This window comes from Physcomitrium patens, chromosome 8 (assembly GCF_059467195.1).
Source record: "Physcomitrium patens ecotype Gransden chromosome 8, ASM5946719v1, whole genome shotgun sequence".
NCBI classification, from domain to species: domain Eukaryota; kingdom Viridiplantae; phylum Streptophyta; class Bryopsida; order Funariales; family Funariaceae; genus Physcomitrium; species Physcomitrium patens.
This window is the reverse complement of record NC_143417.1, coordinates 4,218,194-4,230,934: the sequence shown is the minus strand read 5'-3', so window position 1 is coordinate 4,230,934 and position 12,741 is coordinate 4,218,194. Positions and strand designations below refer to the sequence as shown.

Here is a 12,741-nt window from a genome sequence, read left to right as displayed (position 1 = left end):
AGAATGAGTGAGTGAGTATGTGAGTGAGCGAGAGATCTGTTTGGAGTTATGGTTGCAGGGGCGGTGACTGTCAGAAGTCTAGCCTTGACTGGACCACAACCAGTCACGCAACGCCGAAAACCCCAACAGGAACGATAATGCAGGAATTAAAAATCGGTCAACGATGCCATTACAATCGTCGTTAGAACAATGTCTGCTGCGGTCAGTGGATAATATCTCGAGGCAGCTACGCTTTGTGTCTCCAAAGTCCAACCGTTGCTGACAACGATCTCATGGTAACCCAATATTCAATTCCATTTGCCGATGATTCTTGACATTTCTAAGATTCCGTGTTCACAATTGCCACCTCTGGAGTTTTCGCAGCGTTTCTTCTTTTGCACCTGGTTCTTGCTAGTTGCAACTCTAGTAGACTTCTAGTTGCCTGCAGCTCGTCATTATCATCATCATCATCAGTTCCATCAGATGGGCCACAGTCCTAAAAAGTCTTGCCAGTGGATGTTGCAGGAGACATAGGAGCTAGCTTGTGGAGGTAACGGAACAAACTGGAGGGTAACGTCGACAAGTAGACGTTTCCCTGCACATCCGCTGTTGCTCGTCTGAACGATTCCTGAGCCCGCTGGCCGATAAGATGGCAGTGAGTGGCCTGCGTTGCACTGTGATTGTTCAATTGTGTTTCAGGTTGTTTTGTTATGATAGTTAGTTGCTGAATGCTTGGCACTGGTTGGTGGATTGTTGCATTGCTCTGTAGCTAGCGTGGAGAGACGTCGACTGGGCCAGGGTTTTGAGAGGCTTTAGAAGGGAAACCGGCATAGCAGAGAATCTGACTACAGCTGGGTTTGGGATTAAACGTCCGCAGGGTGATGCAAGTTGTGGGCGAGGTTGAGAGCTCCGTGACTGTGCATAAGCTGTTGGTCCGGGTTAACGGCATGAGCAGGCACCAGGTACGTGTACGAGAGGCCGAATACGGTAGAAACACGGTGGCATATGGCCGGAGGACGATGAGTTAAAATCGATGGTACTGGGTTTTGCAATTTGTTTCTAAATAGAGCGTTGCAATAATGTGTGTGTGTGTGTGAGGTGCAGCGTTGCATGATCTGGAGTAAATACAACAATTTATTGTGTAGCAGCGGCGGGGGAGATTGACCGCTAGCTTCCAAGTATACTCATTCCGACACCCCAGTGCGTGGTGGCACTGACATTGATCTTCAGAAACACAATTCCTGCCCTCGAAAATTCCTGACCAGGATATTCTTCGAATAATTTCCATTTTCGTGCATCTTCATTCGCAGAACTGCAGCAATTGATCTCAACATCTCTACACACGATTGTTACAACAACCAGTCTTGTAAGCCCTCCCTCGCTTCGAGTTGTCACCTCCAGGAGCCTTGATTTCAGGGGGTCGTGTTCCCTGCTTTATTTGCATGACTTGATCGTTGATATGGGACCCGTGACTTAAGAATAGTTTTGTTGGTATTTTTGGTTTCTTTTTCTTTTTCCTGGATTGTGATGCCCTCCGAAACATCACAGCTGAAACCTGGTTGAACATAAGGATTGAACTGTGTGATTCCAGAATTGTGTGGAGATGGCGGGCGGTGGTGTGGTGAGCTATCATGGTATGAAGGCGGATCAATATGGAGGGAAGGTAACTGTGTTCGTGGTCATGGCGTGCATCGTTGCTGCCAGTGGAGGTCTTCTCTTTGGCTATGACATCGGTATTTCAGGCGGTGTCACTGCCATGGACGACTTTTTGATCAAATTCTTCCCCCATGTCTACCGTAATAAACACTCCAACGACTTGCACGAGAGCCACTACTGCAAGTATGACGACCAAGGCTTGCAACTTTTCACCTCGTCACTCTACTTGGCTGGTCTGGTGGCGACCTTTTTCGCCTCCTATACCACCCGATTGCTTGGGCGCAAGGTCAGTATGCTAATCGCCGGCTTGGCGTTCTTGGCGGGGTCCATCTTCAATGCCGCTGCCGTGAATCTTGCCATGCTCATTATTGGTCGTCTTCTCCTTGGAGCTGGTGTTGGATTCGCAAATCAGGTAATAACCTCTGACGTTGTCTCTCCATACCTGAAATAAGCCCTTCCGTCAGTTTACAAAATCTCGTTCATTACTCGTCACAAACCTTCACTGTGGGGATATTCTAATACATCATTGCTTAATCATTGTGTCCTAAGTTCGTTTTCATGCGCACGAATTATTGTATAATGAAATGTTCACTTTTCAAGTCAGTATTTATACTACTCCATTACTATTCTGCTATATCAAGTTTCAGAACAGAGTGGAAGCCACTGCAACTACTTTCAGTTGGACTAGTCAATTTATGTTGACAGAATCCTTTGGTGACCTGGGTTGCACTGTGCAGTCGGTACCCCTGTATCTGTCGGAGATGGCGCCTGCTAGGCTCAGGGGAGGTCTCAACATCATGTTTCAGCTGGCAACCACCATCGGCATCCTAGCTGCTAGCCTCATCAATTACGGCACTGCCAAAGTTCATCCCTGGGGATGGCGTCTCTCTCTGGGCTTGGCTGCTGTACCTGCGGTCCTGCTCACGCTGGGTGGTCTCTTTTGCCCCGAAACCCCCAACAGTTTGATCGAGCGAGGCAAGACTGAGCAAGGCCGACACATCTTGACCAGGATCCGTGGCACGGATGACGTGAATGCCGAGTACGACGACATGGTGGAGGCCAGCGAGATTGCACAGAGAGTAAAGCACCCATTTCGAAACCTTCTGCAAAAGAGGAACAGGCCCCAGCTGGTGATGGCCATCGCCATTCCGTTTTTCCAGCAGGTCACGGGCATCAATGCCGTCATGTTCTACATCCCCGTGCTTTTCAACACAATCGGGTTCAGTACAAACGCATCCCTGTACTCAGCCGTCATCACGGGCGCCGTAAACGTGGTGGCCACACTGGTGTCGTTAGGTGTAGTGGACAAGTGGGGTCGGCGCGTCCTATTCCTGCAGGGGGGAATGCAGATGCTCATCAGCCAAGTGATCATCGGCATCATCCTGGCTCTGAAGTTCAGCGGAACAAACGAGCTGTCTAAGGGTGAGGCGATGGCCATTGTAATATTGGTGTGCATATATGTGGCCGCATTCGCGTGGTCCTGGGGTCCACTGGGTTGGCTGGTCCCCAGTGAGATCTTCCCCATCGAGACACGCTCTGCAGGTATGGCCATCACAGTCTGCGTGAACCTGATCTTCACATTCGTCATCGCGCAAGCGTTCTTGACGATATTGTGTCACTTCGAGTACGGAATCTTCCTGTTCTTTGCAGGGTGGGTGGTGATTATGACTGTCTTCATAGCATTGTTTTTGCCGGAAACCAAAGGGGTTCCGATCGAGGAGATGATCTACGTGTGGCGGCAGCATTGGTTTTGGAAGCGCATCGTCCCCGCTGACGACCTGCCTGTTCATGGTGAAAAGCCCAAGGTTGCTGATTAGCTAAGATCTTGGTTGGAACTGTTGTGCACCAGTTTGTGAGAGTTGCAATGGCTGGCTTGGAAGTTGAGTGAAGAACTTCACTCGACGTACTCATCGTCTTGCTCTGCGAAGTTTTCAATAGCAAGGGTAGTCTGCTGTGCAGTGTGTTGGCATTGAACTTCTGTAAAACTGGAGAATTAGATCTAATTACCGTTAAGCTGTTTGCAACCAAGGCGTGTTCGAATAGTTGGTTAGTCTAATCTGGACTCGCTGTAGTGATTCTCCGTTCAGATCCACAGCCCTGTTTTTAGGCTCTACATCTTGTTTACATTTCCAATCTCTTTAGTCATTGGTGATAGGCTTGTAACCCTCCTTAAGGTTTGTAAGAAGAATGTTAAATATCTAGACTCTTTAAAGAGAATTTTGTGTGCAAGCAGAGGGTTTCAGGTAGGATAAAGTGATAGTTGGGTTGGAATGGCTGTGAGGGTTTGTTATAGTTTGACATACTATGAATCTTTCATTTACTTAAGTATTGAATTACATGTTATTTGAATGTTTATTGTTGTAGATTGGAGTGCAAGTGTATTTGTTGATTTGGAATGTCTATATGCTAATGTTCCATGTTGAATGTGCTTGTAAGTCTAGTCTTTTAGAGATCCAGAGTGCTTGAAGAAGCTCAATAAAGTTTTTTTTGGAGAATTTAGAGTTCTAAGGGATTATTTTAAAAACTTGAAATTACAGACAAAGTGGTATAGATTATATTAAAATATATATTTAAAAATAACTTACAGCAATTTATTAAAAAAAAGGTTATGGTAAAAAAAAATCAGATTCTTTTAAATCTATCTTATAGTAGGAATTATAAATATTTTTGCAATAGTTTGATAAAATGTGTAGAAAAATACCAATCCTGTTAATAGAATTTAAATACTGCCTAAATCAAGCTATTTTTTTTAAATCAAGCATAGTAGCCCAAAAAGGTGAAAACAAGTTTTAATTTTATTTTAACAATCCATAAAACGTTCTTCTAAATGATGCAAATACACTATTATCATCTTAGTGTACTGTTAGTATCTGTAGAAGTAGTCAAAAATAAAGTAGCAAAGTAGGCTAGTGTTTCAAGACTCTCTTAAATATCTTCAAAATACTATGATTTCATAAAAATAGTATAATTTTAATTAAATTTATTTTTAATAAGGCTTAATAAAAAAAATTAATTGATTACCATAAGCCATATTTTATATATTTTATAAATCTTATTAAAATATTTATTTTTATTATTTTGATATGTTTAAAATTTTATTTTTTCTTATTTTTACTTTGAGAGAATTACTAATGCCACTATAAATTGACTATTGCTATCACAACTTGCCATCCACCACATGCCATTACAATTTTTCCTAATGTCACCACAAGCTGTCCTAAACTTGCATTGTGCACTACGATGTAATTTTTGGAACATTGTTAATGCACTCCACAATGGATAAAGTGCACATTCTTTAGGAAGGTGTATTTTAGTTGGTCCTATTTTTGTCAAATAATACTTATCAACCATTAGTAGGTTAGCCCTAAATCATGCCTATAATTCAAGAATTAATTTAGTCTTTATCTCTTTGATTCACTTGTAGAATAGAACTCCACATAGTCTTATTTACATAAGTCTTTCTTCATCTCAAGAAAATTTGTTAGATCTTTTTTATCTTTAGAAGATATCAAATATATTCTATTAATAATATTACAAATTCAAGGAATGTCCAAATCAATCATTGTGTAGTCTCCAATAGGAAAAGAGATCTTTGAACCATTACAAGAAACTTTTGATTTTCTTTATAAATTAAAAGAGTAAAAGTATCTTAGAACCTAGCTTTAATTTTAAGAAGGATATTAGAAAACATAGAGTACTTAAGGTAGAGTTGGTGATTCAACGGTTGGTGCTATTTTTGTCAAATAACACCTATCAAATAATAAAAAATTAGCTCAAAATTCAGGCTCATAATTCAAGAGTTAAATTTGGATTTATCCCTTTAAAACAAAGTTGATGCTCTTGTAGTACAAAGCTCTATGTAGTCTTAATCACACATGTCTACAAAAAATAATTAGATATAGAACAAATTATCTAGTTGCTTTTGATAGTAAATAAATTATCATTCTTAATAGAATCATCAAGAAATTTGACACCCTTACTAGTGACTAAAAAGATAATAGTCATAACAAAAAAGGCAAAGCAACAAAATGATTACAATGAGAAAAACAATATGATAAGAAAGACTTTTAGAAGTATCTTGAAGTATTGAAGCAAGAATAGGTAAATACCATGGTACTTAATTACATTCATGTAATCATAAAAGCTCTAAAAATCTTTAATAGCATATAGACAATAATATAAATTGTCATGCATTTTAGAGTGGTTTTGCTTGTAATTCTATTCAACAATGTAAAGTAGTTTTATGTGAAGTTGCAAGCCACAAGATCTCTTATTCTCCATCACAAAATCCCACCTTATTTACTAGTGTTGCTTCTTTTAAAGTCGGGAGCTCCAATTGTATCCAAGTAACCAATGTCTTTAGTGTTGTTAATCTGCAATTAAAATACTAAGTAGAATTACTATAAAAATTGCTACTAGCTACTCTAGTCAAGAGCTTGCATCCAATATCTAGAACTCACAACCATGTATATTGACTAAAGCTACAAAATGTAATATAATCAAACAAGTTGCTTCAATACACTTATCTCAAAAAATACTCTCTTCAATAGCTCACTTGATTGATGAGACCATAACAATAATCTAAACATATCATTGAATTACACAAGATAATCTTTGATACTTGCAATCTATAATATTAAAAATTAAAGAGGGAAATGAAGAAATTGATTTTTCTAGCAATAAAACCATGCTTAGAATAATACCTTTGCAAATGCACTTCGAATTGAAAAACACTTTTATGATTAAGAAAACTCAATTAGTCTTAGGAGCAATTTCCATTAGTCATTCTTGTTTAACATTATCTATTCTTCACTCATTAAATGTTGTTTGTGTCATTCTATGAGTGTTTTGTCTACTCTTACAATAATGAGATAATTTGCCAAATTAGGATTTGATTGTTGGCTTCTCTTCAATTCACAATACTTGCTTGAATGAATCAATGTGAACTAAAGCCTTGTCAATTTTGGTTGACAATCAAAATAACAATGAATTTGTATATCAAACTATGCAATCTACCAAGATGTCACTTTGTGGTTGTAGATGCTTAATTGATTGATGCAAATTTGTGTACCTACCTTCTATGTTTAAAAATCAAAAATGAATTTGTGTCCAAAGATTTCCTCTAATAGTATTTAAGTTGCAAGTATGCAATTCAATAGTGAATACAATATTGACAACAAAAGAAGTAAATTAATAAATAAATAAATAAATAATAAAAAGTAATAAGAATAAATAAATAAGTAATGGATTAAGCTGCTTGTGCTAATCTTTGAAGGATATGAAAACATCAAATTTAGTAACAATAGATTTAGTTACAATGTTTAGTTAATAAATGTTAAGTGTTTTTTAGGAAGGGGTATTTTATGTCAAATTGTTTTTTTAGAATTTATCTCAATTTTTAATATGGTTTTGGTTCATTTTTTATTTCTTTAGGATTTTTTTAAATTTAAATAGAAGAAAATTCTCTTTAATTTAATTAGTATTTTATATATACATATATAGACATGTACTTCATTTTTATTTTTTGAACATTATATTTAAGAAAACGTTTCTACCACATTGTCACACATAAACATCTCTTAAAACTTTTGACAGTCAAAATGGAAAAATTAATTCAATTCACTTCAATTCAATTATAATTCTAAAAACAGAGGCAACAAAATGGGAGAAATTGGTATAATAATAATAATAATAATTGATGTAAAATAATTCCATCCCCTTGAATTTGGATTTGTTTGATTTTTTTTATGGACAGAAATAGAAGATTATCAAAGGATAAATAAAAATTAAAGAGATGTTTCGTGACCAAAAATGTGTATTCTCATTGCGTGAAATACTTTGACATTTTTTAGTGTTAAAAAGCCCCAATTGACATTAAAGTTTCGTATTTCACAACCAGAAAAAATGAACAAACATGTAAAATAATAAGTATATTAACTAAATAGCATACACTGTATTAATGTCATTTAAGGTTTGATTGAATGGAAAGTATATCAAATAGATGCAAAATCTACTTTCCTTGATGAGTTGAAAATACGTACATGAAACGACTCAAAAATGACTTCCTGAAAGAAACTACCCTAGACTATCCAATTTGAAGACATCTTGGCATGAAGAATTTGGTAACTTTAAGAATGAAATGCATGATGAGAAATGTATTTTTTTTTTAGTAAAAAGCCTCACAAGAGGTGTTAGTTTACATTCTTCGAAACTCAGAAAAAGAAAAAAATAGAAGTAAATATCTGTTTATTTGAATCGTTTATGTAAACATTTTGATTATGTAGGCAAGTGATACAGAAAAGATGGAAGATTTCAAGGCTAAGCCTTGAAAAAAGTAAGAGGAGCAACTCTGCAGAGTCGCAGTTCTGTCCACTTTTTGCTACCAAATAACTACTAATCCCTACTTGAGAAGTGATCTTGCAAAATGCTCCTTGGCGGTGGCCAATGCTTGAGCGAGTGTCTGCACACATCGTACACAAAGGATTGATTCCAACCACCGACAGACTCGTAAACGGAAGTCGATATTAACAATCCTGAAGCTGCAAGCATCACAGAAACCAGAAGAGAGTTCTAACAGTACCTGTTCTGAAAGGGGAACATCCGCATCAGCACCCCGCATTGAAACTCTGCCGGCTATGACGTTGGCATCAGTCTCTAGAATGATGCTGCAATATGAGACATTTCAAAATACCAACGCATCAGATCCAAAAGCCTGAGTCACTGTAAGTACGTTGCGTAACAAGAGAACGTTTGAATGGGTCGCTCAACTTTGCCGAGATTACAAGTGGGGTCAACATGGCAGAACAAGTACATCTTCAATTCCGTTTCCTTTCAGAACTCACATAGATACGCAATATCATTCTATAAAATCATTCACAGGATTGAAGGCAGCAGAAGATATACCCGCCATCTATGATCTCATCAAGGCAGAGAAGGACGAGATCTAGGTTTTCCAGCACACTCTTTTTGTCGACGTTGTTTCTGCAACACACGTAATCCAATCGAAGTTACTGAAGGTCCAGGTGGCTGCCATCGTGTAGCTTATATTCAACATGAAACCATTGGGACTGACGAGAATCTGACATGCACTATAAATCAAGAGCGCGACGTATGGGAAGATAAATGCAGGTCGAGGCAAACGACATCCCGGAAATCAACCTGAGAAGTAAACCGACGGCGTCAAAGAACCCTTGCAGGACTGTTGCCACAATCAGTTCGTTCTCATCCTCACCTCCCGTGACATAGAAATGGAGGTCTGAGATGAACTTGTAGACCACAATATATCCATCAAACATTCCAATCTCAGCTGCAAAAAAATTATCATCGTATTATTCGCTATAGCGATTATCCAAATAGCTGAAAACAAGTTATTTATGGAACTTGGAGATCAACAATGTTTTATGAGAAAACAAATACACGATTAAACGTGTACCAGTACAATAGCACTATTGTAAAAGTTCGCACAAGTTTAGTATGCCATATGAGATGTAAAGCCGACAAGAGGACGTTACGATTGCTTTAAAACCTAATCCATGATATTTGCCTGGCCGCAGCATACAGAGGGTAACAACGCTTAGATCATACCTTCTGAGCGGGCAATCGAGCGTTGGGTTTTCGTGAACACGGATTTCTCATACGCCAATTTATCAGCAAGCTTAGGCCAGTCATCCGAGTAATACTTAACAGCTACGCGCTTCCCTTCCGAATCTAGAAGCAGAACATTCTTTATCAAAGGTGTAGAAACCTGCATCCAGAATCGCAATGTCATGATCCAATCATCAGAACCCTAAACCCTCTGTCTACCGACTCATCCTTCGCAACAGTACAAAGCCTCGATGCCCGTTCCCGAGGGAAATCAAAAAAATAAAATAAAAATAAAACCAAAACCAAAACCAATACCAAAATACCAAACAAAACAAGACTCCGCAGAAAAGAAGCGCAACCCACAAGTTGACCAAGATAAACAAAAACACAAATCCAAAGACACAAAAAAAACACTCACATCCATTTTAATAGCGTCGATCCGCAGCTCCTTCAACACCTCGCTTTCAAATGCGGCTTCCACCAGATCTAACCCAGACCCACTTTCCGGGGGACTTGCGAAGCCCGATTAGATATCACCAGAGCACCCCAGAAAAGGAACTACACCGGAAATCTGCTGCGGCGAGCAAAGTCCTCCGGATAGTGCAAGAAAAAAACACGAAGACCCCGTTGTCGAATCACGCTTGGAGCGAACGAGGCAAAAGTGAGGAAAAACGGACACAGCGACTAGAGGATGGTGATGACGTCCAGTGGATGAAAACCAGCGACGAGGAGGAGCAGGGAGGAGGAAGAAACGAGAAATCCAGTGGCCGAAAATATGGACGAACGACGAAAACTCCACAGCAGATCTCCTCAAAACGTCCGCACGTCCGCACGATTGAATTTTGCGGCGACCCAGTAAAATCCGAGGCTGGTAATGAGCTCCACTGCCGGCGATGGAGATGCGAAGAAGAGCACGCATTCGGGTCGCGGATTTTCCCACCTCGGGTTTTCAACTGGGTTGAACTAGTCTCGGTTGGAATCGCCACAACGTTGTGTGCGTGCGGTTTGATTGTGGGGTCGTCGAGGCTTCGCTTGCAGTAACAATTCCTGCATCGCGAGGAATCGAGTGTGTGTGTGTGTGAGTGTGTGTCCTCGAAGCGGATCGTCGACGACGGTGACGACGCCGATGCAACCAATCCTGCCCTCGTTTTTTTAGGGTTTCGTTCCTTGCTTCCCTTTCCACAATGCTCTCTAGGGAACTGAATTCTCTTCTACATCTTGCTTTTTCGTCCTTGTCGACTCTCAAGTCTTGGCGTTTTTTTCTTCTTCTTTTTCTTTTTTGAAGTTAAATTGATGTTTAGTATTTTGATTATTGTTACGTAATCGATTATCTGTAAAGGTCTTCTAGAGATTTATGAAGTTTATTAGTGGGAATTTTGTAAATGAGAGGAATGGGGGATGTGTTTTTATATTGATAGAAATTTTGTCCCTGTAATAAAATTAGAATTTTGTTTGATGAAGGTTGTGAAGGTTTTATGGTAGGTTATTATGGTATGGTCCTTGTGTTGTGTGGTGAGTTTGTTATTATTGATTATCAATATGGTGGACGTAAAAAACCACCATTTGCACAATGTGAAAAGGGTGAATGTTTTTGTACTTATTTAGACCTTCTTTTCTTGTGCTGTGTTTATTATTAAAACTTTATTGTTTCTTAACTCATCTACAGTGACAAACAAAACCGAGTACAAAATCTGAAGTGCCAACTTTCAAGAGCAATTACAGAAATTTCAATGATTGCTTTATAAATCTGAAAGTTACATGGAATAATACACATAGTCTTGTACACATGTACAAAGTTGCACATCAAATTGATAACTAAACATCCTTCTACAAAGTCAAATCAACAACTATGTCTTGTACTCAGTATTGTTCAAAGAAAATCTTCAAACTTCAATATTTAGTCCAATAACTTTTTGCTTTCAAAACAACTGAAATCCTTCTTGGCATACTTTTGTATAGTTTCTCACAATCTTTTGCATCAAAACTAGGGTAAATACTACAAACATTCTCCCACAATTCTTGAACACCTCTTGGCCTTGGAGTGACTTGGCTTAAACATTGTTTGAGAAGGGCCCAAAAATGTTCCATTGGATTCAAATCTGTAGATTGAGCTGGCCATCGAAGGAGCTGAATCGACAAATTGTCACGGACACAAAATACAGACTTGAAATCTAACAAGAAGTTCAAGAAGAAGTGGCAGAACTAGATTAAACAAATGAGTACAAGAACAATACCAGAAAGGTGAGCTAAAACTCCAAGAGATGTGTTGTCGAGACTGAAGAACTCTTCAGCCTCGACTCCTATATATACTACTGGCCTATGGTTCTAAGGAAGCGCATCAAGAAGCTTCCCAAGAACTATGAAGTTTCTCGAGCAACTACCCAAAAGCTAGGAAGCTTCTCAAGTAACTTCCTAGAATCTACTAGAATATTCTAAGAATCTTCTAGAGCCTTCTAAGGAAATCTTTAGAGAATCTTCAAAGAATCTTTAGGGAATCTTTGAAGAATATTCTAAGAGAATATTCAAGGAATCTTCTGGAAGTTTCTAGAGACTTCTTTCTAGAAGGTTCTAGAAACTTGTCTCTAGAAAGGTCTAAGGACTATGTCCCTAACATCACCTCCTCCTTTAGCTTCGAGGTCTCCGAGAAGCAATGTTATCGTCAGTCAATAGCAGCGCAAGAAAATGAAGATCTGTCGCATAACCTCTCCTATGAACTCCAATTGTTGTTCACGAGGCAAGTGATTCAATGGTCCTTGAAGCCAACGGTAATGGCCCACGCCTTCAACTTCTGACCAAGCATGAACCTCCGTGTCTTCATTCTGAAATTGTCCTACAAACACTCCTTCTGGCTGACCATTCTAGGCAGGCTCGACCTCAAATACAATCACCAGCGATCTGTTGCTCGGAATCCTTCGACGTCGTCGTGGTGCAGGCGGTTCTTCATCTCACGGTCGTCTTCGTGAGCTAGTTGCTTGAGATGACATGACAAGTGTAGTATCTTGGCTATCCATATTCAAAGGCTAAAACAATAAGAACAAACTTGGGCTACTAACAAAGTTCTACGCTATCTTGGAGAGAATGACTACATCAACTATGGATTTTGGTGGTGCTCTCTCCTCTTTTCTATTTTCTGGATGAGCAAGCTTCAGTAAGAAGCTATCGTCGAACCGGCTTGGGTTTCTTAGGATATCGTCGATGAAACTCCTGTACCTTTTGCGGTGCATTCGCAAGATTTTTGGCCGGCTCCCATGTTCGTTCATTAATATCGTAATCGCTCCAATGCACAAAGTATTCTAATTTACCCCGTCTTTGCCGTGAATCCAAGACCTTTTCCACCTCGTATTCTTCGTGGTTCTCTATTTCTATGCTAGGTGGTGGACATTGTACTCTTTCAGGAAAAGACGATTCTCGATAAGGCTCCAACAAAGAAACATGAAAGACAGGATGTACCTTCATTGTAGCTGGTAACTCCAAACGATACGCTACAGGATTGATCTGCTTCTGGATAACAAATGGTCCCAA

General features: G+C 39.2%; 2 protein-coding genes across 4 annotated transcripts; one reads left to right on the top strand and one right to left on the bottom strand.

Moving 5' to 3' along the window:
* LOC112286031 (sugar transport protein MST4) lies at positions 1-3,998 on the top strand. 3 transcript variants are annotated; one of them, XM_024527535.3, is made up of 6 exons: positions 1-275; positions 505-634; positions 857-941; positions 1,084-1,345; positions 1,571-2,047; positions 2,373-3,998. In XM_024527535.3, the coding sequence occupies exons 5-6, from the start codon at positions 1,583-1,585 to the stop codon at positions 3,450-3,452; spliced, it is 1,545 nt and encodes a 514-aa protein (XP_024383303.1). In that variant the 5' UTR covers positions 1-275; positions 505-634; positions 857-941; positions 1,084-1,345; positions 1,571-1,582; the 3' UTR covers positions 3,453-3,998. The 3 variants fall into 3 exon arrangements, with proteins under 3 accessions (XP_024383303.1, XP_024383302.1, XP_090108496.1); XM_024527534.3 differs by lacking the exon at positions 1-275 and having other exon boundaries at positions 279-634; XM_090252370.1 differs by lacking the exon at positions 1-275 and having other exon boundaries at positions 334-529.
* A 3,866-nt stretch (positions 3,999-7,864) lies between these two features.
* Positions 7,865-9,869, bottom strand: LOC112285435 (coatomer subunit zeta-2). The gene is made up of 6 exons (XM_024526265.3): positions 9,638-9,869; positions 9,220-9,379; positions 8,794-8,941; positions 8,539-8,616; positions 8,216-8,300; positions 7,865-8,095 (listed from the first exon to the last, which is right to left on the bottom strand). Exons 1-6 carry the CDS (start codon positions 9,641-9,643, stop codon positions 8,036-8,038), a joined length of 537 nt encoding a protein of 178 aa, XP_024382033.1. The 5' UTR covers positions 9,644-9,869; the 3' UTR covers positions 7,865-8,035.
* Between the last annotated feature and the right edge of the window lie 2,872 nt (positions 9,870-12,741).